The following is a 25243-nucleotide window of genomic DNA, read 5'->3' as shown; positions in this document are numbered from 1 at the left end:
TTGGCCTCATCTTCACCACTCACCTTAACCTAGCTCCTGCAAAAAATAAAGAGAGCAAGAAGGGAAACAAAGAAAGGATGGAAATAACAGACCAAAAGTGAGGTGCCTGTGGAGGCAGAAAATGGCTCTACCTCTCACCCATTGGATACCTTCTCAAGACCCTTCTTGTACCTTGGTCCCACTCCATGTCTTCTGCTTTGTTATCCCAGCACAACACTCCTCCTTCAGGCTGCAGTTTGACAAGGAACTGGAGGTGACCGAGTGGGATGGGGCAGCCTATGCCTCTTGCCTTCCTCATGCTGGCCCTGGCTGCAAGGTCCCATCCCCTCATTTGTACCAGCTGAGCTGATTGATCTCACTGACCATCAGTAAATCACCCACATCTTTGCTGGATTATCAAGTTGACTCAGGTGCTGGGGGTGACCACAGCCCACCAAGAGCAAGGGCCAGGCAAGTTGCATAGCTGAGCATAGTGGAGAAGAGGAGAGGAGAAGTGGGAGCTCTTTACTTTGGAGTAAGGAGCTGCTCAACTGGCTCATCCTCCTTTCAAACTTCACCCTTGACATCCTTGTTGTTAACCAGAATGTAATTACCTTCAGGATGGTCCATGGTTTGAAGGAGCGTTCACAAGCCAAGCCAAGCACCATCACTTTTCACATTGGTCTGGCAGAACCAGTGCTGCTGAGGGAGGTGGAGCAGCAGTGATGGTTCAGAGAGGGTGGCGGTGATTAATGTCTGTCTCCAACAGCTCCCGGCAATTTCCCTGGCAGCAGGTTACGTGAATCCCATCCTGCGCCTAAGGAATGGAAAAAAAGAGCCATTCATGTTTTTTCATGCTCCCTAATGCCCAACGCTGGGTAACTGGTGGGGGTTGTTGGTTGGTTGGTTGCCTAATGAAGCCAGGGCTAAATATGCAGAGTTTGTTTTCAGTAGCATGATGAGATCTTAGGAAGAAATTCTTTGCTGTGAGGGTGGTGAGACCCTGGAAGAGGTTGCCCAGAGAAGCTGTGGCTGCCCCATCCCTGGAGGGGTTCAAGGCCAGGCTGGATGGGGCTTGGAGCAACCTGGTGTGGTGGGAGGTGTCCCTGCCCATGGCAGGGGGGTTGGAACTGGATGATCTTTGAGGTCCCTTCCAACCCAAACCATTCCATGATTCTATCATTCAAAAGCAAAGCCCATCTTGGCAGTCCAAAGAGAATTGTCTGAGCTGCAGGAAGAAAATATGGGGTACGGGGGGAAGGGAGTTTAAGGGCATGACACAACTCCTGGCATTCGGGGACTAGGTGGTATTATGTTTTTGTTTTTTCTTTTCAGCGTAGATAGTCGCAGCAATGTGACTTGTTCCTGGCTTGCAAAGATCTTCATCACAGTGGAGCAACATCAGATATGGAGCTTGGACCCGAGCGTTGGTGGGAAAATGGGGTTTCTCCCCCCTTCCCCCCAAAAAAACCCCCAACAGCACAGCAAAAATTAGTGTCAGGAACAGCATCAGGGGCCCAACACACCTTAGTCCTGCCCTGCAGCCCCCCGATTTGCTGGTGCTGGCCCCAACAACCACCAGGGGCCAGTGGCGCAATGGATAACGCGTCTGACTACGGATCAGAAGATTGTAGGTTCGACTCCTGCCTGGCTCGAGGTCCTATTTTCTTTGGTGTTTTCATCCACAGATGGACGGAAAAGTGGGAAACCTGGTGTAAAAAAAACCCACAAACAGTTGGAAAGCAGGAGATGAATATTTCCCCATTAAAGGGATTCGTTTAATTAAGTTGGTACCCATATATCCTGCTCAGCCTCTTTGGGACCTTTCAGATCTATCCCCAAGGAGATTTATTTTCACAGAATCACAGAATTGTCAGCGTTGGAAGGGACCTCTAGAGACCATCTAGTCCAACTTCCCTGCCAAAGCAGGGTTGCCCAGAGCACATCACTCAGGAGCATCCAGGTGGGGCTTAAAGATCTCCAGAGAAGGGGCCTCCACACCCTCCCTGGGCAGTCTCTTCCAGGGCTCTGGCACCCTCACCCAAAAGAAGTTCTTCCTCAGATTTGAATGGTACTTCCCATGTTCCAGCTTGTGCCCATTGCCCCTCATCCTATCGCTGGAAACCACTGAGAAGAGTCCAGCTCCATCTTTCCTAACCCACTGGGAAACTCCAGCACCGAGGTCTACTCCCAGCATCTTCCAGTCTTCCGCTGTCATGCTCCAGCTCAGCTGACCCCAGAAGATGCTCTCTCACCCAGCGCCTGTGGCTGAAACAGGGTAGGTTTGGCTGCTCCAGGGAACATCCCAGAGAGGTAGAAATGATGTCTAAGTGCCTGGGTCATCAGCTAAGAGAGCTGCTGTTGCTGAGTGATAACTGGATAGAGCTGGTCACCCTGAAATCCTACTTAACTCAAGGGAGGTGAAGAGTAGCTACAAGACAGAAGCGTGTGCTTACAAAATTCGAAATAAGCACACTGTCAAGAGACCTTAAGTCAAGAAATAAGAAAGTTTCAGATAGTAACAAAATCAGGAGAGGTTCTCTCTCATTTCTGATGTTTTCCCACCCCTACGATCAGCAGGACGTCTTGTCTGTGCACCTTGCCATGTACCTCAGACTGCATCCACCAGACATTTTCACCATCTCGCCTTGGAAATCCTCCGGGAGGTCTGAAATTTTTTATCCTTGCACTCTAACCCCCCTGAGATTCACTCTGTTTCCCCTTTCTCCAGGAGAAGAGACAGCCCCTTGCTTGAAAGGCAAACAAACCTTTCCTTACGACCTGAAAATTTCTTTTTGTTGGGGGAAGTGTCCCCAGCCCTGCACCCATCAGACCATTTACCACCCCCGATCCCATCTGTGTGCCCACCCGCACACAATCTCTAGCATCTTTCATTATTAACTGATAATTATTAAGATAATAGGATACACACACAGAGAGCTCATTATTGGCCCTCGCCGGAGACCAGATATGGAAATAATTAAGCACTTGCAGGTGACCGGTCGCTAATAATTTGCTCCTAAATGAAGTATGCAGCAAGCTACACTGTCACCTCATCACCGGATAGGTTGTCACTGTAGTAAAAAGCATTTAGTATGTTTAAATGCATGGGCACATCCTAGAAGGGTGGAAAACTGAGCCAGACAGGGACATTAATGGAACAGGATCACAGCTCAAGAGGCACAAGGGTCCCTCAGCACGTAGCAAGTCCTGACATCGCTGCCTAAATTTTCTGGGGTTTGGTTTTGAGGGTTTTTTTTTTATTTTTTATTTTTGTGTATTTTTCCTGGCTTTCATTCTGTTGTTTTTTTTTTTATATATATATTTTTGGGTTTTTTTCTCTGCCTTCCTTTTCACCTATGGGTAATACACAGTTGCACAGAAACCCAGGCGTGTCAATACTTTCTGGGTGGGTGGGAGAGAAAAAATATCTTGGAGATGGAGATGGAAAGAAGGTGGTCCCTTCTCCAGCAGAACCTCTGGGTTTGCTTTTATTTTGTGAGCTATCCTTTCAAACAAGGAAAAAGGGGTGCCCCTGAATGAGTGAAAAGGAATTTGAGGAGTTTGTTTGCAGGAACTTCTCCAAAAAAGCGTGAGCAGATGCACTTATATAGGAAGGGGTGAATGTGAACCAAGAAAAAAACCCCTCAATCTTGCAGCTGTGGATGGAGTCTGAGCCCTGTCCCACACTGGGGAGTGCAGAGGGATGTGCTTTTGGACTGGGGATTCGGATTTGAAGGCTGGTGTGTGCAAATGTGGACGGATAATGGACGTTTCACTGAATTTCACTGAATTTCACTGAATTTTTAGAGTTGGAAGGGACCATAGAGATCATCTAGTCCAACTCCCCTGCTAAAGCAGGACATCTCAGGTTCTGCTCACTGTTCCCCACCGGGCAGGCTTTTCACACCCGGATTTCTCCTGAGACAGTTCCCGAGAGGGATGCACTGCGCCGGGCTGGAAGAGGAAGGAGAGAAGGTTGGTGGGGTGGTGTGTGAGTCTCCATATGCACACACAGAAACATACTAATTAATAGAGAGGTACCTTGGCCAGGGACCTAATGCATAAAGCATGTAACTACGGAGCAGAAGCTTGCTGGTGTGACTCCTGCTGAGCTTCAGAAATCTGTTTCCCTGCTGATTATCTTGCTCATACCATATTCCCACAGACAGTGGGTCTTCCTCACTCTCGTATCTGAAATCCACCCCAGAGAATCACTCTCACGCAGAGAAGGCTCGTTCTGGCTTCCTTTGAAGGAGAAACCTTCCGTCCTTCCCCTGCTACGCAGGCAGATGTGGCCGCCTTCAGACACGTTTACTCTCCCCAAGCCAGGAGTCGTTGCCAAGCGTGTTTTTCTGCACATCACGTAGCACCTGTAATGGAAAAGAACCATGGAATTGCCTGGGTTGGGAGAGACCTTTATGATCATTGAATCCAACCATCAACCTAACTCTGATAAAATACCATCACTAAACCATGTCTCTAAGCACTATGTCAACCCGTCTTTTGAATACCTCCAGGGATGGTGCCTCCACCACTTCCCTGAAGGACTCCAAGGAAAAAGGAGAGGGGATGGCAAACAAACAGAAAAAGAAATCAGGGGGAAAAAAGCAGAGTGTGAGTGCCAGCCCTGTTATTTACCACATGCTAAGAAAGCCTGTGCCCATCTGCATTAAATGCCTTCTGTATAAAGGTCCCCTATGCCCTGTCCCTCTGCTCCACCTTCTCCCACGTGTTCCTGTGTAACCCCCCTGATGGCACAACCAAGAGTCAGGATCAAACATCACGTCCGTCACCTCAAGTCGAGAGACTGGGGAGCACTTTTATCCTCCACTGTCATCCAGGATGCTTGGAGCCCTCATCCATAAGGATTATCTGGCATGATACAGAGCAAAATTGTGTGTTTAGGTGGTGGGTGATGTGGTGTGGGTTTGTTTTGTTTTGTTTTGGTTTTGGTTTGGTTTTTTTTTTTTTTTTTTTTTTTGTGGTTGGACTCGATGATCTCTGAGGTCCCTTCCAACCACCACAATTCTGTGATTCTGTGAAAATCAGTGGGGATTAACTGGCACTGTGTAAAGCAACAAGTGAAATGAGGAGAAAGTGTCAGAAGCTGAACCGGAACCCCAAGGATCACTCCAAGGATCAACCCAAGGATCGCCCTAAGGGTCAAACCAAGGATCACCCCAAGGATCAACCCAAGGATCACCCCAAGAGTCAACCCAAGGATCATCCAAAGGATCACCTCAAGGATCACCCTAAGATTCAACCCAGGGATCACCCCAAGAGTCAACCCAAGGATTACCCCAAGGATCACCCCAGGGATGGCCTCAATGATCACCCCAAGGATCACCCCAAGGATCACCCCAGGGATTGCCTCAATGATCACCCCAATGATCGCCCCAAGGATCACCTCAAGGGTCAACCCAAGGATCACCTCAAGGACCACCCTAAGGATCACCCCAAGAGTCAACCCAGGGATCACCCCAGAGATCACCCTGGAAAAGCCGACCTAATAAAACTACCCAAAACTGAGCTAAAACCGCCTAATTTTTTACCTTCACGTAGGAGAATGCCAAACATTTATGATCATACGACCACACCATTATAACATATCCAATTACCATACAACATATTGCAGGCTACATATGTCCTTACTTTATAATCACCGTGCTATTACTGATTTATTATTAATGGCGTGTTACGAAATGGTTACTTATTCATGTGCAAGAACTTAAAATATTATTATGGAAAGAGACAACGCTCGAAGGGCTGTTGGTGTGGCCGGACCCCCTCCCGTTCGGGCAGACCGGGAGAGCGGCGGAGGGACGGAGAGGGGGGGTCCGGCCGCGCCTTTCCCCGACTAAAAATGGAAAAAAAATCAAAATTCCTCGAGAAAAGAGGAAAAAAAAATGGCGTCTCCTTCGAGCCGGAATCGAACCAGCGACCTAAGGATTCCCGCGGGGCGGCGCCACTACAGTCCTCCGCTCTACCAGCTGAGCTATCGAAGGGACCCGCTCACAACCCCCCACAGGGGCCACCCATGGGCCGGCCCAGCGGCTCTGCGCATGCGCAGTGCGCGAGGGAGCGGGGTAGGGGGGGCGGCGGTGAGCGGCGCGTGCGCACGAGGCTCCTCCCCCCCACCACCCCCCCAAACCTTTCCTCGCTGAGGGAAGGGGTTTGGAGTGAGGGGGGGGCGGCGCGGGGCCTGGCCCGCGTGCGGGGCCAGTGGCGCAATGGATAACGCGTCTGACTACGGATCAGAAGATTGTAGGTTCGACTCCTGCCTGGCTCGGGGTTGCATTTTGGCGGCCAGGCCTTCACCCGCCGCCGCCTTTTGCACTCGCCCGCGGGCAAGGTATAGAATCCTAGAATCATAGAATCGTTGTCTAGGTTGGAAGGGACCTTAAAGATCATCTAGTCCAACCATCAACCTAACTCTGACCAAAAAAAAAAAAAACAAAACAAAAATTAGACACACCACTAAATCATATTCCTGAGGACCATGTCAACCCATCTTTTGAACACCTCCAGGGATGGTGCCTCAACCACTTCCCTGGGCAGCCCATTCCAACGCTTAATAACCCTTTCTGTGAAGAAAAGTTTCCTAATATCCAATCTAAACCTCCCTGGCACAACTTGAGGCCATTTCCCCTTGTCCTGTCTCCTGTGACTTGGGAGATGAGACCGACCCCCACCTCCCTACACCCCCTTTCAGGTAGTTATAGAGAAGGTCTCCCCTCAGCCTCCTCTTCTTCAGACTAAACACCCCCAGCTCCCTCAGCCGCTCCTCACAAGACTTGTGCTCCAGACCCCTCACCAGCTCCGTTGACCTTCTCTGGAGCTGCTCCAGCACCTCAATGTCTTTTTTGTGGTGAGGGGCCCAAAACTGGACACAGTACTCGAGGTGAGGCCTCACCAGTGCCAGGTTTTACAAGCCCATCCTGGTTTTACCTGGGCAAGGTTTTACAAGCATCCCTGCAAGTGCAGGGTTCTGCAGCTGGGATGGAATAATCCTTGCCATCAATACAGACTGGGGGTGAGGTATTAGAAAGCAGCCCTGAGGAAAGGGATTTGAGGGTGCTGGTGGGTGAGAAGCTGGACATGAGCAGGCAGTGGGTACTTTGAGCCCAGAAGGCCAATTGCATCCTGGGCTGCATCAAAAGAAGTGTTGCCAGCAGGTCCAGAGAGGTGATTCTGCCGCTTTGCTCTGCTCTGGTGAGACCTCACCTGGAGTATTGTGTGCAGGTCTGGAGCCCTCAATATAGAAAAGACATGGACCTGATGGAGTGGGTCCAGAGAAGGAACACTAAAATGATCAGGGGGTTGGAGCACCTCTGCTACGAGGACAGGCTGAGGGAGCTGGGGTTGTTCAGCCTGGAGAAGAGGAGGCTCCAGGGAGACCTAATAGCAGCCTTCCAGTACCTGAAGGGGGCCTACAGGAAGGCTGGGGAGAGCCTGTTTCCAAAGGCCTGCAGTGACAGGACGAGAGGAAATGGCTTTAAACTGGAGAAGAACAGATTTAGATTGGAGATTAGGAGAGGGCTCTTCACTGTGAGGGTGGTGGAGCACTGGAACAGGTTGCCCAGGGAGGTGGTTGAGGCCCCATCCCTGGAGATATTCAAGGTGAGGCTCAACAAGGCCCTGGGCAACCTGGTCTAGTTGGGGGTGTCCCTGCTGACTGCGGGGGGGTCGGACTAGATGACCTTGAAGGTCCCTTCCCACTCAGATGATTCTATGATTCTATGATCCTGGCTTCCCTCCCCAGTAGGCATCTCAGAGAGGGCACCCTAAACCCCTTCGTGCTCCCATAGAAGCTTGCAGAGCCACCTAACCCTTTTCGTTTTTTCCCCTCTCCCCATCTCCCAAATCATATATTCCCCACAAAATGTTCTGGACATGATTCCCAGTGACTGTGAGTAAATAAAAAGGACACTGAATTTCACTGAATTTTTAGAGTTGGAAGGGGCCATAGAGACCATCTAGTCCAACTCCCCTGCCAAAGCAGGGTTGCCCAGAGCACATCACTCAGGAGCATCCAGGCGGGGCTTGAAGATCTCCAGAGAAGGGGACTCCACACCCTCCCTGGGCAGCCTGTTCCAGGGCTCTGCCACCCTCATCATAAAGAAGTTTTTTTCTCATTTTTGAGTGGAACCTCCTATATTCCAACTTGTGCCTGTTGCCCCTCGTCCTGTCACTGGCAACCACTGAAAAGAGTCTGGCTCCCTCCTCCTTCAAGGACACTCTCAAGGACTTTGGGGTACCTCCAGCCTATCTGCACACCCTTGTGTTAGGGCCATCCCCTGGTCCCAGTCACAGGGTGACAATTCCAAACTAACGAGCTACCTCCATTATTTCTTCATAACGACGTGAAGCACTTTTTTTTTTTAGTAAACTTGCACCGAATCCACAGATGGTGGCTACTCGGGCCTGTGGAGTATCCTTGAATCTAACCCCCAGGCCGGCCTTCCTCGCCTCTCCTGGCCGCCAGCTGCTCTTCGCATGCTCTGGAGCCTGTGTACGGGTCAAAACCGGGTTTATTGGAAAATCACACACTTTTCATCCAACTGCACAACAAGGATGCTCCTGCGCTTCTCATAGAATCATAGAATGGTTTGTGTTGGAAGGGACCTTAAAGCTCATTGAGTTCCACCCCCCTGCTCTGGGCAGGGACACCTCCCACCAGACCAGGTTGCTCCAAGCCCCATCCAACCTGGCCTGAACCCCTCCAGGGATGGGGCAGCCACAGCTTCTCTGGGCAACCTGTCCCAGTGTCTCACCACCCTCACAGCAAAGGATTTTTTCCTGAGATCTCATCTAAATCTCCCCTCTTTCAGTTTAAAACCCTTCCCCCTCATCCTATGGCTCCCCTCCCTGATCCAGAGGCCCTCCCCATCTCTCCTGGAGCCCCTTTAGGGACTGGGAGGGGCTTTAAGGTCTCCCCGGAGCCTTCTCTTCTCCAGGCTGAACCCCCCCAACTCTCTCAGCCTGTCCTCCCAGCAGAGGTGCTCCAGCCCTCTGAGCACTCTTTTGGCCTCCTCTGGCCCTGCTCCAACAGGTCCATGTCCTTCCTGTGCTGAGGACTCCAGAGCTGGACACAGTGCTCCAGGTGGGGTCTCAGCCTGTATTTGTGCATTTCTCAAGGCTCAAACCCCTGTGAAGGTAACAGCCTCCCTCGCAGCGGCGCCGCTTCGCTGCCTCCACAGACTTCATGGTTATTTTCCGTGATGTCATTTGTCACACTGACCGCTCTGTGCCAGGCCAGCCATCACCACACAGCTCCTCGCCTGGGGCCTAAAGGATTTTTTTCCCTGCATGTAGTTTATCAGCGCGTTAATTCGGTTAATTCCTTGGCACACCTAATTAGGCGGTTGAGACGCACTTTCAGGCTGCTTAAAAAGCTTCAAGCCTCTGTGGTGTTTTATTCACTGACGCTGTTATTGCTGCTGTGGGTGACACGGGGGGGTACAGAGTGTCCCGTGATGAGCTCAGAGTAAAAGTCGTGGGGAAGCAAAAATACACGAGCCAGGCAGGAGTCGAACCTACAATCTTCTGATCCGTAGTCAGACGCGTTATCCATTGCGCCACTGGCCCCCGATGTTAAACAGTTTTCCTCGCCCTCCTCTCTACCCGCCATGCCCAGCCCGCCCCCCTCGGCGCGCTGCACTCTGCGCATGCGCAGCACAGCCCCTGAGAGAGGCGCACTACCTTCTTATCCCGTGGCGGAAGCCAAGCTCTAATCTTCTGATCCGTAGTCAGACGCGTTATCCATTGCGCCACTGGCCCCCGATGTTAAACAGTTTTCCTCGCCCTCCTCTCTACCCGCCATGCCCAGCCCGCCCCCCTCGGCTCGCTGCACTCTGCGCATGCGCAGCACAGCCCCTGAGAGAGGCGTACTACCTTTTTACCCCGTGGCGGAAGCCAAACTGCCAGCTCCCTTCGATAGCTCAGCTGGTAGAGCGGAGGACTGTAGTGGCGCCGCCCCGCGGGAATCCTTAGGTCGCTGGTTCGATTCCGGCTCGAAGGAGAAGCGCAGTTATTTTTGCCTCTCGCTCCCAGACAAAGCGCTTTCAACCACTTTGCCTTTAACGCGGCTGCTGCTGCCCGGCTGCCAACACCGCCTTGATTTTTTAAAGGAAAAGAAGGCGGTTGTCCCCGTCTGACGATTCTACGTGTTTGCAACGTATGGCTGAACCCCTGGCTGCCCTGTGTAGGTAGGCTCATCTGCAGCAACCCGAGTTCCCCTTTGGGGACACCCCGACTCCCCGCTGGCCCCTTGTTGGGGTGCAAAACCATGATTTCGACGGCTGTCTCCACAGCTTTTCTAGCCGTTGAGAACCAGAATGAAGTTGTTGATAGCGGGGAAAAGTAAAGGGAGTGCCCCAATTCATACATACAACCTTTATTAGTCAGAAGGGTTGACAGCAAAGGTAAATTTGAATATCTAGTGCTTTACATATAAATAAATGCAGCAAAACAGAACAAAACAGTGAGGATCTGTACATGTGGAGAAGATTAATGGGTGTGCGACTGAACTTTACACAGACACAGGCCATGTAAGCATAGCTGTGTTCAGGTTAGGAGCTTTTCTGAAAGGCAAAGAAATGAGTAAAATAACATTGAAAAGAGCTAAGTCCTGAAATCCTTATTCATCCTTTCTCCACCTGTCCTCAGAACAGCTGATCCTGATGGCAGTGAGACAGGCAAATGCTCTGGTACTCTGAAAACCAAGTTTCCTCCTTGGAATTAAACCATGGGCTCAGACACTCAGATTTTTAGGCTGCAACTCCTGGAGAACCCACACAGAGCCTTGGTGACGGGTTTGTTCTGAGGTTTTTGGCTGAGTTAGTGGCTCTTCTATAGAGGTCCCCATGTCAGTAAAAGGGCTTTGCAAATGTGTGGTAGCTTGTCCATATTTGCATCACATAAAATTGTGGGATCAAGTCATAAATCTTTTCCAAGAAAAATCTCCCATTTAGAAGGAGTGAGTAGGAACCACATGACTTACGGTACGTCTGGAGCCCACAGAACTCATTTCCTTGGTTTCAATTAACTTTGGATCTGGCCCATAGAGTGAGATCTGGAGGGACAGCAAAGGTGTTGCATGTGAAAAAATAATCATCCCCCAATTGCTTCTGCTAATCTGGGATTTACCTTCCCCTGCCTGGCTTTAGGCCTGACCTGCAGCTGTTGTTGGGATCAAGGGTGCGTTTCCTGGTGATTTCCATGGGAGCAGGAGGAAGGATTTCACACGGGAAGTGATTCCACGCATAACATGTCACTTTGCCCTAGACTTCTCTCCCAAATGCCTTTTCCATGTCTGTTGGAAAAAGTCACAAGGTAACACGTCCCCGGAGGGATTTAAAAGCCGGGTAGACGTGGTGCTTAGAGACATGGTTTGGGGATGGTTTGTGTCAGAGTGAGGTTGATGGTTGGACTCATATGATCTGAAAGGTCCCTTCCAACCCAGGCAATTCTATGATTCCGTGATTCTACGTGCACGCTTTTATGGTGAATTTCTCTCCCAGACAAAGAGGAGCCCGTGGGTAGGAGGGGAGCCAGCGCCTGTGCACAGCCCCAGCCAGGCCAGGACATCCCCTCTTCTCCAAAACAGCAAAATTGGGCTGTTTCTTAGGGTGGTGTTTGCTGGCCCCGGTGCCTGCGCCCGCAGAACAGCTGAATAACCTGAACTGGAATGAATGGCTTTTAAAACGTCCGTGTGTTACGGGAACTTTAAAGAAATGTTAAAAGTACTGTTTCTTGACTTTGGAATTACAGCTGGTGTGATGAAACGCTCTCTTTTCCCATAAATTTAGCTGCCACTGAATGACATTTGATGTGAAAGGTGAGAAGAGAAGGAAGGCAATAAGGTTTCACAGCGGCGGGATCCAATTTTAAGGAAGGGAATAACACTTCTGATGAGCTGTATATTCACCGGTCTGGATAATTTAGTGGTACTTTACGTCCCCCTTTGGACCACAGCGCTGTGATTAGAGGAGCAAAAATAGCAAATGCACAGAAGTGACATTGATGGATGTGACTTGATCAATAAAGAGAAATCTAGCTGTCTAAGGGCTTAAAGTACTGTGTCAAGCCAGCAGAGTGCTGAGGTGGAAGATCCCAGAGGTATTTCTTTAGCTCGTATAAATTCAGGGCCTGACTTCCTCACGCTCGCTTTAGCTGTACCCACCATATCTCCCCTTGGTTTGTGCAGCAGCAAACCTGAACGTACACCTCAACCCTACCTCTTTCTTTAAAAAAAAATCACGCCATGTGCCCTGAAAGTCCCTGTGCCTGGGGCAGAGAAGAGAACCAGGCTCACCCTGAGGAGCTGGGATGTGAGGAGGAGGAGGAGGAGGAGAAGGAGGAGGAGGAGGAGGAGAAGGATGGTCGCTCCTCTGCTGCTCGCCTGCCCTGCCAAGTCCTTGCTGCTCCCGCAGGCCCGGTTGCCAGTGCTGGTGTGATGGCTCCCAGCCCAGTGCCAGCGGGGGCAGCGGGGCTGGCGGCCAGGGGCACGGTGGGATAAGCAAGCCGGCAGAAGGCCGTTGGCCGGGGACCAATTTCCAGCACATCGCAGCTGCAACTGGAGAAGGCAGGGCCACCCAGCATGGGTGGGTGATGGGCCCGTCCATGTGGGGCTGGGGGAGCTTTGCTACGGGGCTCTCACCAGCTATGGGGAGAGGAGAGAGGGTTTGGGGCAACCCAGGGCTGGCCTCCCCCTCCACGGGGTGTTTGCCCACCATCTCCTGGGTCTGCAGCTTGGGCAGGGAAGGACACAGAGCCTACTCGTGCTTCTGGTGCTGGGTGAGGCTTCTGGATGTGGGGTGACCTGCGGTGTAACCACCCCGGCAGAATGATCTCTGAGCACCTTGTCCTGGCTCAGGGTGATTATTTGCCGGGGCTGGACCCCTGCAAGACGCTTTCCAAAGAGTGTTTCCTCTCTGGGTAGGACAGCCCTGTCCACCTTGCCCCCAGCTTTCCTTCTGAGGTTTGCTAAAAGGCATTTCCAGGGCTCCTTCATGGGAACACTTCACATCCAGCAAAACTGCTGCAGGTGAGGAGCATTCCCTGGACAGGGAGAGATGGTGTCCAGGAGCATTCCCTGGACAGGGAGAGATGGTGTGTCTGGAGAGGGACTTGGGACCATGCCTGGGAGGTGAACCGCTGGCTGAGGGCAGGGAGGAGAGCAACTACACCAAAGGGAGTGCTATTAGAGGGAAAGACCATGCCGAGCCTGGCAGTTTGAAGCCATGAGAGACCAGCATGCTGGTCTGTAGGGCTCTGGACTGGCCATGAGTATCTCCTTGCAGAGCGTAGATATCAACCTACTGGAGGTGGCCTAGAGGGAGATTCCGTCTTGATAGGAAATTACTCTCAGGTTACTCTTGATAAGCTGAAAGACAACTACAGATATAGGCTGAGGAGCTCATCACGTGTTTATCTCGCTGTGACACTCGGAGGGAAGCACCACCAGGTCCTGTTCTCCTGCTCTAGGAGTCGGTGCGGTAGCTCCGATGGCCGTCCCCTATGAGCTGCGTCTTCTCGGTGGCGTTTGTCGGCTGAAGCACGATAGGAGTTTCTCCATCTAAGTCAGGGAGGAAGACAAAAAAAACCCAACAAACTTTAGGCATCCGTTGCTTGCTGCCGAAACCAGACTTCTCATCAGCATCACAACATTTTATCGGCTGTTGAGGCTATGGCTTAACCTTGGCTTACCGGGCAGCTGAGTGCATACAGAAGAGGCAGCAATGCCCACACTGAGCCTACAAATGCTCTTCTTACTCCTTGTCCATGTGCAGTGGCAGATTTGGCCAAGAAGGCCAATGGCATCCTGGGGGGCATCACCAGCAGGTCAAGGGAGGTCATCCTGCCCCTCTGCTCTGCCCTGGTGAGGCCCCAGCTGGAGCACTGGGTCCAGTTCTGGGCTCCCCAGTCCGAAAAGGACAGGGAACTACTGGAGAGGGGACAGCAGAGGGCTACAAAGATGATGAGGGGCCTGGAGCATCTCCCTTACGAGGAGAGGCTGAGGGACTTGGGTCTTTTTAGTCTGGAGAAGAGAAGGCTGAGGGGGGATCTGATCAACCCCTATAAATACTGAAAGGGTGGGTGTCAGGAGGATGGGGCCAGGCTTTTTCCAGTGGTGCCCAGTGACAGGACGAGGAAATGGACACAAACTTGAATATAAGAAGTTCCATCTAAACATGAGGAGGAACTTCTTTACTTTGAGGGTGGTAGAGCCTTGGAAGAGGCTGCTCAGAGAGGTGGTGGAGTCTCCTTCTCTGGAGACATTCAAACCCACCTGGACAAGTTACTGTGCAACCTGCTCTGGGTGGACCTGCTCTGGCAGGGGGTTGGATTGGATGATCTCCAGAGGTCTCTTCCAACCCCATATCATTCTGTGATTCTGTGATTTCTGGGCAACTGCCACTGCTGTATATTTAACTGGACATTAGGTGTGCCCTGCTGCTTTGCAGGGGTTGTGAGATGAGGGTCCCTGCAATCATGAGTGCTTGTTCCAGCAAACATCTGAGTATAACGAGCACCACTGTGAATCAGCGAGCACCGACCTTGACCGTGTTTGCAAGAATGGGCCAGAAATGAGTCTTGAAGAAGGCAAAGTCAACAGTGAAGAAAGAGAGTTAAAAGGAATAAAAAAAAAAGTAATGTGTGAGCAGTAATATACTTGCAAGGGAAGAAATCATATATATCCTGAAAGCCAGCTAGTTAAATAAAATTGTTAAATTGCATCTTGAAGTCTTATGTAATATATTTCCAATAGGATTTTGGGAATTACTCTTTTAATGAGTTTGGAACTGCCAAAACTTCATATTATCACTATATAAACCCTCACTGCTCTGTACTTTCTCATTCCATGCAGTTATGTGTCTGGCTTCCCAATATATCCGTAAAAAAATGCATTTGTTGTAGCGTGGAGGAAAGTGAAGTCCTAACAGAGTTCCCTGATGGCTCTTGTGTTCCCTCTGATAATGAACAAGGTTTGGCTGCCCTTCTCCTGGGCCTCTTTCCAATCCACCGTTTCGCAGGGGGGAGGAGGGGGACTAAAGACTCAGAGACTGACTTTTAAAGGTTCAGCCACCTCAGTGAAGTGTTTTCGTATTAAAAAAATTTGGACTATCTATATCTTGATACTAGCACAGCCTTCACGGTAATTGAATACAAATGACGAGTTTGGTTGTTGTATTTTTTTTGCCAAATGACCAAATGTTCAGAGAAAAAAAAAAAAAAAAATCTCCTCTGACATTTCCTCCTGTTTACATGACAGTTGATGGGATGAATCATGGGCAGAAGATGTAATGTACAGGAGGAACTTAACCCAGAGCAGGAAACTAATTGCGTGCCATACGGCTTCCCCTCAGTGGGGGTAGAACAACTTCAACTCCGTCAAGGTGAAAGGGAAGAACGATGAAATTGCCAAGCAGCTTCTCTGTATGGGCAATTCCCTATTTAGACACAAGGTCAAACACAGGCATGTTTCATAACTTCTAGAAAGTATATGAGTAATTAGTGCTTAGAGCTCAGCTCGGGCTCAGATGGTGAGGGGTCTGGAGCACAAGTCTTATGAGGAGAGGCTGAGGGAGCTGGGGGTGTTCAGCCTGGAGAAGAGGAGGCTGAGGGGAGACCTTATTGCTCTCTACAACTCCCTGAAAGGAGGGTGTAGAGAGATGGGGGTCGGTCTCTTTTCTCAAGTCACAGGCGACAGGACAAGAGGAAATGGCCTCAAGCTGCGCCAGGGGAGGTTCAGGCTGGATATTAGGAAAAAATTTTTCACTGAAAGGGTCATCAGACACTGGAATGGGCTGCCCAGGGAGGTGGTTGAGGCACCATCCCTGGAGGTGTTCAAAAGACGGGTTGATGTAGTGCTGGGAGGGATGGTTTAGTGATGGTGATGCTTCTTGTTTGTTGTGTGGGTGTCTATTTTTGTCAGTTGGGTTGACGGTTGGACAAGATGATCTTTGAGGTCCCTTCCAACCTAGAAGATTCTGTGATTCTGTGATTACTTTGGCAGCTCCAGCCCCTTTTTAAGTCAAGGGTGTATTTTCTGGATTTCTGAGCCACGCTCCCTCCCACCCTCCGCTGCCTCCCAGTTGCTCAGTTGATGGGAGGCCATCAACGGAGGGGAGAGACGAGCCCTTCATTTTGCTGTGATACCCAGAGGCACAACACCAGAAGAGGACCTGCTGCAAACGGCGTCGCCTTGCTTCCAGGCCATCTGCAGGCAGTTCTCAGCTGACACCTTCCCCAAGCTGCCCGTGCTCTTCTCAAATTTATGGTGGTTTGTGTTTTGTTTTTTTTTATCAGAACAGGGACTCGCGGTATAATAGAGTGTACAAATATAGCCTGCTAATGGAGAGCTGCAGAATGGAGGTGCGGCAGAATTCACAGTTTAAACTGTTTTCTATAGATAGCTCTTGCTCACTGTTCGCCTACATGGGTATCATATGGAGTGTGGAGGAGACAATGAAGTGCTAAAAACTTCTTGCTTCTGAGTTGGGAAAGTATTTTGTTATTCAGGTTCTTTTCTCTTCTCTTCTTCTTTTTTTTTTTTTTTTCTTTTGCTCTCCCAGATTTCATTTTCTGTAAAACGAAAGTTGGGCTAGAAATGCCTTGCTTGGTTCTGACGATGATGACCAAACAGGAGAGGAGGACAAACCTGCCAAGTGGTTTGAGTGCATCCTTACAGCCCAAAGTACCAAGGCAAGCCAAATTCCAATGATGGCACCTCCTCTGGGACCACAAAAGTCAACAAAAAGTTTGCCATTGACTTCAGTGGAAGCAAAATCTGAGCTGTGTTGCAGAGGAGTGAAGGACACTTCCCTCTGCCACTGTATTTTCCCAGGTCACCTGTACCATCACGGCACAATACCACAGATAACTCTACACTTTTTTTAATGTATTGTTTGATCCGGAGCCCTAAAAGCTGTCATGTAATGTAATAATGTAAATATTTGTAATATTTACATAATAAAATGTAATAAATGTAAAAAAATGTAATAATCCAAATGTAAGACTTATTTTGGAAAGCGATCATGCATTGCACATTGTTAGGCCACAGCTGTTGGTGGTACAAATCAATCATCATGAGGAGAAATCACTGTAACCCAAGTACAGGCCAAGGCTTGCAAATCCCTAAATTCCTTTAGTTCTGATGGTTGTGTTACTCCTGGAAGTACGTGCTGTGAAACCAATCTCTCACGGGAGATACTCAACTAAATGAGCACCAGAACTAGTCAAATATATTTGAATAAAACTTTCTTCTAGAGGAATATGCCATTTTATCAGAATTGAAGCCTTTGACGTGATGACGTTGGGTTCAGTGACAACTCACTTTGCTTTAACATTTTAGGGAATAGGTCACTGAATTTTTGGCTTCATATCTCTTTCTCCCCTCCCCCCAACAATTGCGTTTTATGGAATGTTAATTTGAGGAATGAAATCCACCGTGTAACACCTTAATTGTGTTAAGGAGAAATATGAGGGACTCCGAAAATTATTCCTGTCGTGCCAATTCCAAAGATGAAATATAAATCACAGCTCCCAAAACTTGCATATTGCCCCTTCTGTGCAGAAGGGCTGGCTCCCAGCAGCTCCCACCGAGTGGAGCAACAACTGCTGGAGACTTGCTCTCTGGGTTTTTTAGCATCAGGAATGCTGAGGTTTTACCGATGTTGCATTCCCCGGAAAAGCAATGCCCGACTACAAAATATTTGGATAAATTAAAGTATGGTCTCAGCCTGAGAACCTACGTTTTGACATTAGCAAAAAAGTTTTGGCTAGCAGTAAAATAGATGCTGGGGACAGCAGGAAGCAGAGAAATTAATTACCAGCTAGAATGCTCAGCCAGGCAGAGGGCATGCAAAGAATTTGGATCCTAATAGGATTTCCTCTTCCAAAATGAAATCTGCTGCAGGAGTGTTTCCAGCGTCTTTCTGAATTACCTGCAGGAACATTTCTATTATTTACATAAAGAAAGCCTTGAGTATTCATTTCTATGGCCCAGCATTTGAAAATGTCTGGTGGAAAAGTCCAATATTTGCCATTCTAAGTCAGCTGCATCTTTTTAGCCAGCACCTCTAAAATGTTGAGGGAAGAGGAAAGGAGAAACTGCAGTTTGAGCTGGTTACCATCCATTTTTCTAAATGCAGTGTTTATTTTCCTCATGTTATCCTCTGTCATGAAGTTTTTACTTCTGTTCCTGATAGGTTGCTTTCTTTTCATCTAATTTTAAAATACAGAGAATACTGAAGCCAGCTGGTTTTGATTGGTAGGAAAATGTGGCAAGACTAAAGAGAAGGGTAGGAAAGGTACAAATATCCAGCTTTTTTCAATCCCTATTTATATATTTAATATTGTCTTCAAAATTCTTAAAATATGCAATTCCACATTCTGTTAATTTTTCAGACTGGTACTTTGCTAAACATTTTCAATTATTTTTAAAAATTGATGTCTCAGTGAGACTTGGTGAGAGTAAAGGGATGGAAAGCTGGCCTAAAATTACTGAATACCAATAAGTACCACCTGTACTGGAAGGAGGGAGAAATTTTTTTTTTCTGCAACTGGGGAATTTTGTGCTGGATTTTGAGAGAGAGCAAAATACCTGCCAAATTACAACAACAACAAAAGGCAGAATTAAAAAAATCTTATCCTTCAAAGTTCCATCTTCGTATTTCAAACTTGGCTTTGGTCTCATAGACCCATAAAGATCAAGACTCATTTCAGATTTTTGCTTCTCAGGTGCCTCATGTTGTAGAGTCCATTACATTTATTTCAAATAATGCATTGTGGTTACAAAGCTTTCACTACAAGTTTTTGTTGCCTTTGCAGAGACTGATCAAGTTTGATCAATTTTAAAGCTGACCGTATTTACCTTGATATGCCTCTAGGGAAATCCAATTTAAAAACACCACCACACGTTGACATATCAGTTATATAAATAGCATTTGTTTCAGCTACTACAAGTGTTTTGTTGCATATTTATGGAAGGGTAAGTTTGTGTGAAAAGTTGGAGGGGGGGAAAAAAACTCTTCCCGCTAAGGGAACACGACATTTGCAATCTGGCAGTGCTAATTTAAGCGTAATAAATGTAAGAATGCAAGAGTGTAAAACCTTCGATAACAATGGAAGAGTGAGCTGACTGCTTAGGTCCTTCCTCATAAAAAAGCACAATCCTAATCATAGTCTATATAACTTTGCAACTGCAAAGTGGCCAAGGTCCTCCTCTGACACCTTGGCCTCCTATTGCTGGAGCAAAGACCGTTGCCTCTCTCAGCCTGCCCTGCAAGTGTCCAAATCTAACTGCTTTGAGATGTTTCTCCTTCCCCTGAAGGTGAAGCCAAGACTCGGCCCCACTTCGGCAGATTAGGACAGGTCTCTTTGTTCAAAATGTGTAACCCACGCTAATTCCAAACTAGGACATCACTACCATCATCCTTTGGTAGAGCCAAAACCTGTGTGTGCAGCGAGGCCAAGAAAAGAGGATGACCTGCTGCGAAGGTTCCACTTCCCCTAGCCCACGTTCTTTTCTTGAAGCCTTTTCTTGAATGGGTAAAGTCGGCCTATTACAGTCAGCAATAAAAATTTTACATGAATAAAAACTGAATGACAGCTTATTCAGGCAAATCAGGTGTGGCAAGCACCAATCCAGGCAGAACCTAATCTATAAATTCAGGATCTAAGACAGATAGATTTAAGATAGGAAACAACGTGGGCATGGGTGCTAGAGTGTCAACATTGTCTCTTAAGATGAGTCATAGGAAACAACGTGGGCATGGGTGCTAGAGGGTCAACATTGTCTCTTAAGATGAGTCCTGAGACTTCTAATGGTTAAGTATAACCTTGTAAGAGATACGGGAGTTATTTAATTGTTGGTGCCATAAGTTTAGTTTTTCATTAACGCACAACTTGGGAAGTTCATCAGGTCATGGTGTTAGCTGGAGTGAATTGGCACATCTCCACTGATGCCTGGAAGCAGCCTCAGCATCGTGAGCAGAACATCTGGCCTACAGGCTTTAAAGATTGTTTTGAACGGCTTTGCCACACAGTGAGCTGATGCCTGGAAGCAGCCTCAGCATCGTGAGGAGAACATCTGGCCTACAAGGCTTTAAAGATTGTTTTGAACAGCTTTGCCACACAGTGAGGCCACTATAATACACACCTCTTTCCATGTCGTTCTTAATTTGCTCTTCCAAATCTTCTGGAGACACACAAAACTCCTGCTCTTCCCCTTCGGGTGCTTTGGGTTTACACTTCCCGCAGCAGCAGTTGAAGCAGCAGCAGAGGCAGCAGCAGAGGTAGCAGCCCGTCAGGAGGCCACAGACTGCAAACAGACCCTGGGTCAAACACAGTGGGAGGAAAACCCTGTGAGCAATGACCTTCCTGAAACTCCTGACAGCCACAGCTGAAGGTAGATCGTCAAAGGAACTTGGGTTCCCATCTGGTTCTCCTGGCACTCAGAGGAGCCCAGCTGCTGGCCAAGTGCCTAAACAAGGGCCATGAAGTCCTCCTCACCCACCAGCTCCTACTTGCCACTCAGGACCATGTCCACCAAGAAGATACCAACAAACAAGCCCCTGCATGCTCAACTTCTGAAAGTTTATCTTCAGCTGATGGCCCTCAGAAAAAAAAACTTCCAGGCAGTATGCAAAACCCCACCCACCTTAAAATGACTCATTTCCATCTTAAAAATGACTCATTTGCCCAAGATCATTTTTGCAAACACTTATTTACTGGCAAGTTACTTTCAATAACAAAGCCGAGAGAAAAAAGAAGCAAAGACCCAAATGCATCCCACATAACTTCAGGCACCGAACTGAGGCACCCAAATTAGGACTGTAGCCCCCGTGGGCTCCCCACATAGTCCATGGGAAGTTAAAAGCCCTTCCAGAGGGTGATTCAGCCCTGGGAGGATTTGAATTACCCATTGGGGGTGTCTCTCTCTCCCCATGAGCCTGTGCAGGAGCACACAGGTGTCAACTCCTAAATTTGGTGCATCCTGGGCTGCATCAGAAGTGTGGCCGGCAGGGCGAGGGAGGGCATTCTACAAGAAAAAAGAAGCAAAGACCCAAATGCATCCCACATAACTTCAGGCACCGAACTGAGGCACCCAAATTAGGACTGTAGCCCCCATGGGCTCCCCACATAGTCCATGGGAAGTTAAAAGCCCTTCCAGAGGGTGATTCAGCCCTGGGAGGATTTGAATTACCCATTGGGGGTGTCTCTCTCTCCCCATGAGCCTGTGCAGGAGCACACAGGTGTCAACTCCTAAATTTGGTGCATCCTGGGCTGCATCACAAGTGTGGCCAGCAGGGTGAGGGAGGGCATTCTACCCAACACAGGAAGAACATGGACCTGTTGGAACCCATCCAGAGGAGGCCATGAAGATGCTCAAAGGGCTGGAGCCCCTCTGCTGTGAGGACAGGCTGAGAGAGCTGGGGTTGTTCAGCCTGGAGAAGAGAAGGCTCCAGGGAGACCTTAGAGCCCCTTCCAGTCCCTCAAGGGGCTCCAGGAGAGATGGGGAGGGACTCTGGATCAGGGAGGGGAGCCACAGGATGAGGGGGAATGGTTTTAAACTGCAAGAGGGGAGATTTAGATGAGATCTGGGGAAGAAATTCTTTGCTGTGAGGGTGGTGAGACACTGGAAGAGGTTGCCCAGAGAAGCTGTGGCTGCCCCATCCCTGGAGGGGTTTAAGGCCAGGCTGGATGGGGCTTGGAGCAACCTGGTCTGGCGGGAGGTGTCCCTGCCCAGGGCAGGGGGGTGGAACTCGATGATCTTTAAGGTCTCTTCCAGCTCTAACCATTCCATTATTCTGTGTAGAATGTGTACATAAAGCTTTGTGGCCACCAGGCCTATATGGGCTGGAGGTATAGTCAGGCTCTAACATTATAGTTACACAGTCTGACCTTTACTAACAATTTGTTATATTCATAAGAAAACCTGCTGCTGAAGAAGAAAGCAAGCACAAACATCAGGATACTGTCCAACTTTCCCAATCAAGCCATGTAAATAATCCTCAGTTATGTATCCACCTCTCAGGCAATGTTACTTTGACTATAAGAAGAATATTTACACGCCTAATATTAATATAGGCATATATCAAGAGTGAGTGAGGTGCTTTTAAATGAAAAGAAGGACTGTGACTTTTTGTTTTAAAATATTTTCCTTCCAATGGACACCTGAAACTGTTATAAAGCCTGTAACTCCTAAAATAAGTTCTCTGGCCGTTTATCACATGTCATAAAGGTGAATAAATCACCACAAGGGAAAGAATGGGACAAAACCAGAATGAAATTGTATAGAGGAAAAAATAGACTCAAATTCATTTGTGATACCTTAAATGTTTCAAGATTTCTAGTGCTTATATTATCATAGTGGGTAAATCAGTAAATCAATAAACTGCCCTATGGCAGAGGGAGAATTGCTTTTTGCTAAAGAGTCAAATGAACAAGCCCTGTGCCTGCCAGTGGAGTGAGTGCCCATTACCCATGTCAGTGTGTTCCTAGATTAATATCCATGCTAAGAACTCAGGCATTCCAAAGAAAAGTAGTTTTCACTTTGCATTTCTCCTTTCCTTTGAGTTTTCTTACTTCTACTGATACCCCTTTCTGAGTGTGAGTGCGATAGGGAAGAGGATTTAGCTGGAATGTTTGTAAGTTGAAGAGGAAGCTAACGAGTGAAAACCATGGTCTTTACTGTCTTCTACCAGACTGGAGGCAATCAGGGGTCCAGAGGTCATCTGCAGACGATGCCTCAGATTCAAATAATCAATATAAAAAATCTAACACTGACCCAGATGAGGAATAGTGAGCTCAGCCTGCAAAAACCACTTGGTGGTCTGTTTATTCTTTGGAGGTGGCAAGATTTGGGGTTAGGGGAGGGATAGAGAGACCACCTGTGACCACACTCAAATGGGTCTAGATGCATATTTTGGATCTTCTTGCACAAAATTCTTGAAAGACAGGAAACAGTGATTACTTCTGCTGGGATATTCAACATATCTCGTCTCACCTCCGGGATACAGCTCCCTTGGAACAATCCACACATTCCTCCTGTAGCTATTAGGGACTTAGCAGCTTCTCTCTGTGCTCACTTTCCTTATGAGTCAAAGCCACGTCGGTTATTTCTGTTCCTGATTTTCTCACCACAGAGGATTTTATACTTCATAAAATCTCCATTAGAGGTGGGTAAGCAGAAGAGGAAATAAAAGGCTCAAGAAGCAGCAAACAGTGAAGAAAACCTTGTTTACCAAGACTGTCAGAGGAGTCGATGCTGCTGCTCTCTCAGCTCTAAGGCAATACTTCCTGGCGTCTGAACTGTGGCAAAGAGGAGAAGGTGGACAACAAAGATAAGAGGGGATGATCCAGCAGGAGAAGACAATGTCTATGGTGGGGAGTCAGCTACAGGGAAGCCTCCCGCCTGCTCCTGAGGGTGCAACTGCACCTTTATTAGTGCAATTTAAGCACCAGTATTTTATCCATTAGTGTCATTCATTGTTCAGTGTTTTGAGCAGCTTCTGTCTCATCAAATTATGGCTTCTCTGACCCATGGAAGTTCCCAGGTGGCTTCCCAGTCTGATAAGGGGACTGCAGGGCAGTGAAGCCCTGGAAATCCATGTTCCATGGTTCTCAGATCAAAGGTGTCAGAGCTTTGATTGCTTCATACAGTACAGATCATTTTTCCTATGTATTCCAGAGGAGTCCTTGCTTTCCTGTGCTTCTACTGCTGGAAACAGGCGGAAATAGGTGCATGGATTTTGCACTTTGCGTTTCGGTTGGTCTATTACACTTCTGTAACATTTAAATATTTGCGGAAACACTCAAATTTGACACATAAAAAGCATCAGAGGACGCCAGTGACATAAGACAGCACATGAACACAACTCCTTTACGTCTAGAACAGCCCATGATGTGTATTTCCTTGAGCAATATGCCAGGTTTTGATGCATCATTCTCTTCCTTCCCAGCTCTCTTCCTCCCGTCCACCCTTCTCACCTTTTCTTCCATTCCCTTTCTCTCCCCCCCTCACCAGGGCACACATATGACACCATAATCTCAGTGTTATGTATTATTATTGCTTACTTACGCCGTGTGCTATATATAGCAAAGAACACAGCTAAATTTGTACCGTAATAAGTTATTAACCGGTTGTCACATAAGCGGGACTTCTCGTTTTTGAACAATGAGTCATTTTTATTTAGTCATTACTCAAAAGAAAGTCAAAATTAACCTGGAGCACTAAACTCAAATCTAATTAATGTCTGAAAGTGTTACAAAATATGCAATCTATTTAGCTATTTGCAAAGTTGAAAAGGAAAAGAAAACATTCTATATGAGCACTATTCTGAGCTGATGTTACATTTTGCCGCTGTTGACTTCCCAGATAATATTGTTGTTTAATTAAGTTTTTAGTAGTGGCTTAGAATCAGATCCTGCTATTTGTTAAGCCTGTAGAGAGACAATGTTTTTTAGGAGGGTTCCTTGTCTATGTAATTGCCCATGTGCACTGTAACATTTGATTTCCATCAGAAAATAGCAGCTTACCTTTGCCCACCAGCTTGAGAGCATGAAGTAGGTGTTAACATTTTCCTCACCAAACTGTTCCGCCACATAGAGCCCTAGTGATCCGTACTTGTCATAAATGTTTCGCTTGGACAGGTCAGTCAGTGTTGCGTGGGCATTGTTGATCTCCTTAAATTTTTCTGCAGCCTCTGGATTGTCCGGATTCTTGTCAGGATGATATTTCAGAGCGAGTTTTCTTAAACATGAAAAGAAGGAGAAAAAAAGAAAAGAAGAATCATTTTGGAGCACAAGTCTTATGAGGAGAGGCTGAGGGAGCTGGGGTTATTCAGCCTGGAGAAGAGGAGGCTGAGGGGAGACCTTATTGCTCTCTACAACTCCCTGAAAGGAGGGTGTAGAGAGGTGGGGGTCGGTCTCTTCTCCCAAGTCACAGACGACAGGACGAGCGGAAATGGCCTCAAGTTACACCAGGGGAGGTTCAGACTGGAGATTAGGAACAATTTTTTCACTGAAAGGGTTATCAGGCATTGGAATGGGCTGCCCAGGGAGGCGGTTGAGGCACCATCCCTGGAGGGGTTCAAAAGACAGGTTGATGTAGTGCTGGGAGGTATGGTTTAGTGATGGTGATGCTTCTTGTTTGTTGTGCGGGTGTCTATTTTTGTTAGTTAGGTTGACGGTTGGACAAGATGATCTTTGAGGTCCCTTCCAACCTAGAAGATTCTGTGATTCTGTGATC

General features: G+C 48.0%; 1 protein-coding gene and 5 non-coding genes across 6 annotated transcripts in view; 3 read left to right on the top strand and 3 right to left on the bottom strand.

Annotated features, from left to right (window-relative positions):
* The first annotated feature begins 1561 nt into the window (after positions 1-1561).
* Positions 1562-1634, top strand: TRNAR-ACG. Its single transcript has one exon. It is a non-coding gene; the product is annotated as a tRNA-Arg (tRNA).
* A 4262-nt stretch (positions 1635-5896) lies between these two features.
* Positions 5897-5987, bottom strand: TRNAY-GUA. The gene is given in 2 exon segments: positions 5897-5932; positions 5951-5987. It is a non-coding gene; the product is annotated as a tRNA-Tyr (tRNA).
* A 211-nt stretch (positions 5988-6198) lies between these two features.
* TRNAR-ACG lies at positions 6199-6271 on the top strand. Its single transcript has one exon. It is a non-coding gene; the product is annotated as a tRNA-Arg (tRNA).
* Positions 6272-9497: 3226 nt separating this feature from the next.
* TRNAR-ACG lies at positions 9498-9570 on the bottom strand. Its single transcript has one exon. It is a non-coding gene; the product is annotated as a tRNA-Arg (tRNA).
* Positions 9571-9912: 342 nt separating this feature from the next.
* On the top strand, positions 9913-10003 carry TRNAY-GUA. The gene is given in 2 exon segments: positions 9913-9949; positions 9968-10003. It is a non-coding gene; the product is annotated as a tRNA-Tyr (tRNA).
* Positions 10004-13453: 3450 nt separating this feature from the next.
* Positions 13454-25243, bottom strand: part of DNAJC5B (DnaJ heat shock protein family (Hsp40) member C5 beta) — a 32785-nt gene continuing 20995 nt past the window's right edge. Inside the window, exons 2-4 of the mRNA XM_014939604.1 lie at positions 24532-24745; positions 20150-20324; positions 13454-13561 (exon numbers count right to left, since the gene is read on the bottom strand). Of these exons, the coding sequence (XP_014795090.1) occupies positions 13467-13561; positions 20150-20324; positions 24532-24745 (484 nt within the window). The 3' untranslated portion in view covers positions 13454-13466. The remainder of the gene's footprint in view (positions 13562-20149; positions 20325-24531; positions 24746-25243) is intronic.

Source organism: Calidris pugnax, unplaced genomic scaffold (genome assembly GCF_001431845.1).
Source record: "Calidris pugnax isolate Ruff unplaced genomic scaffold, ASM143184v1 scaffold5, whole genome shotgun sequence".
In the NCBI taxonomy this organism is placed as follows: domain Eukaryota; kingdom Metazoa; phylum Chordata; class Aves; order Charadriiformes; family Scolopacidae; genus Calidris; species Calidris pugnax.
Note: the sequence above shows the minus strand (reverse complement) of the source record. Positions and strands in the feature narration are given on the sequence as shown.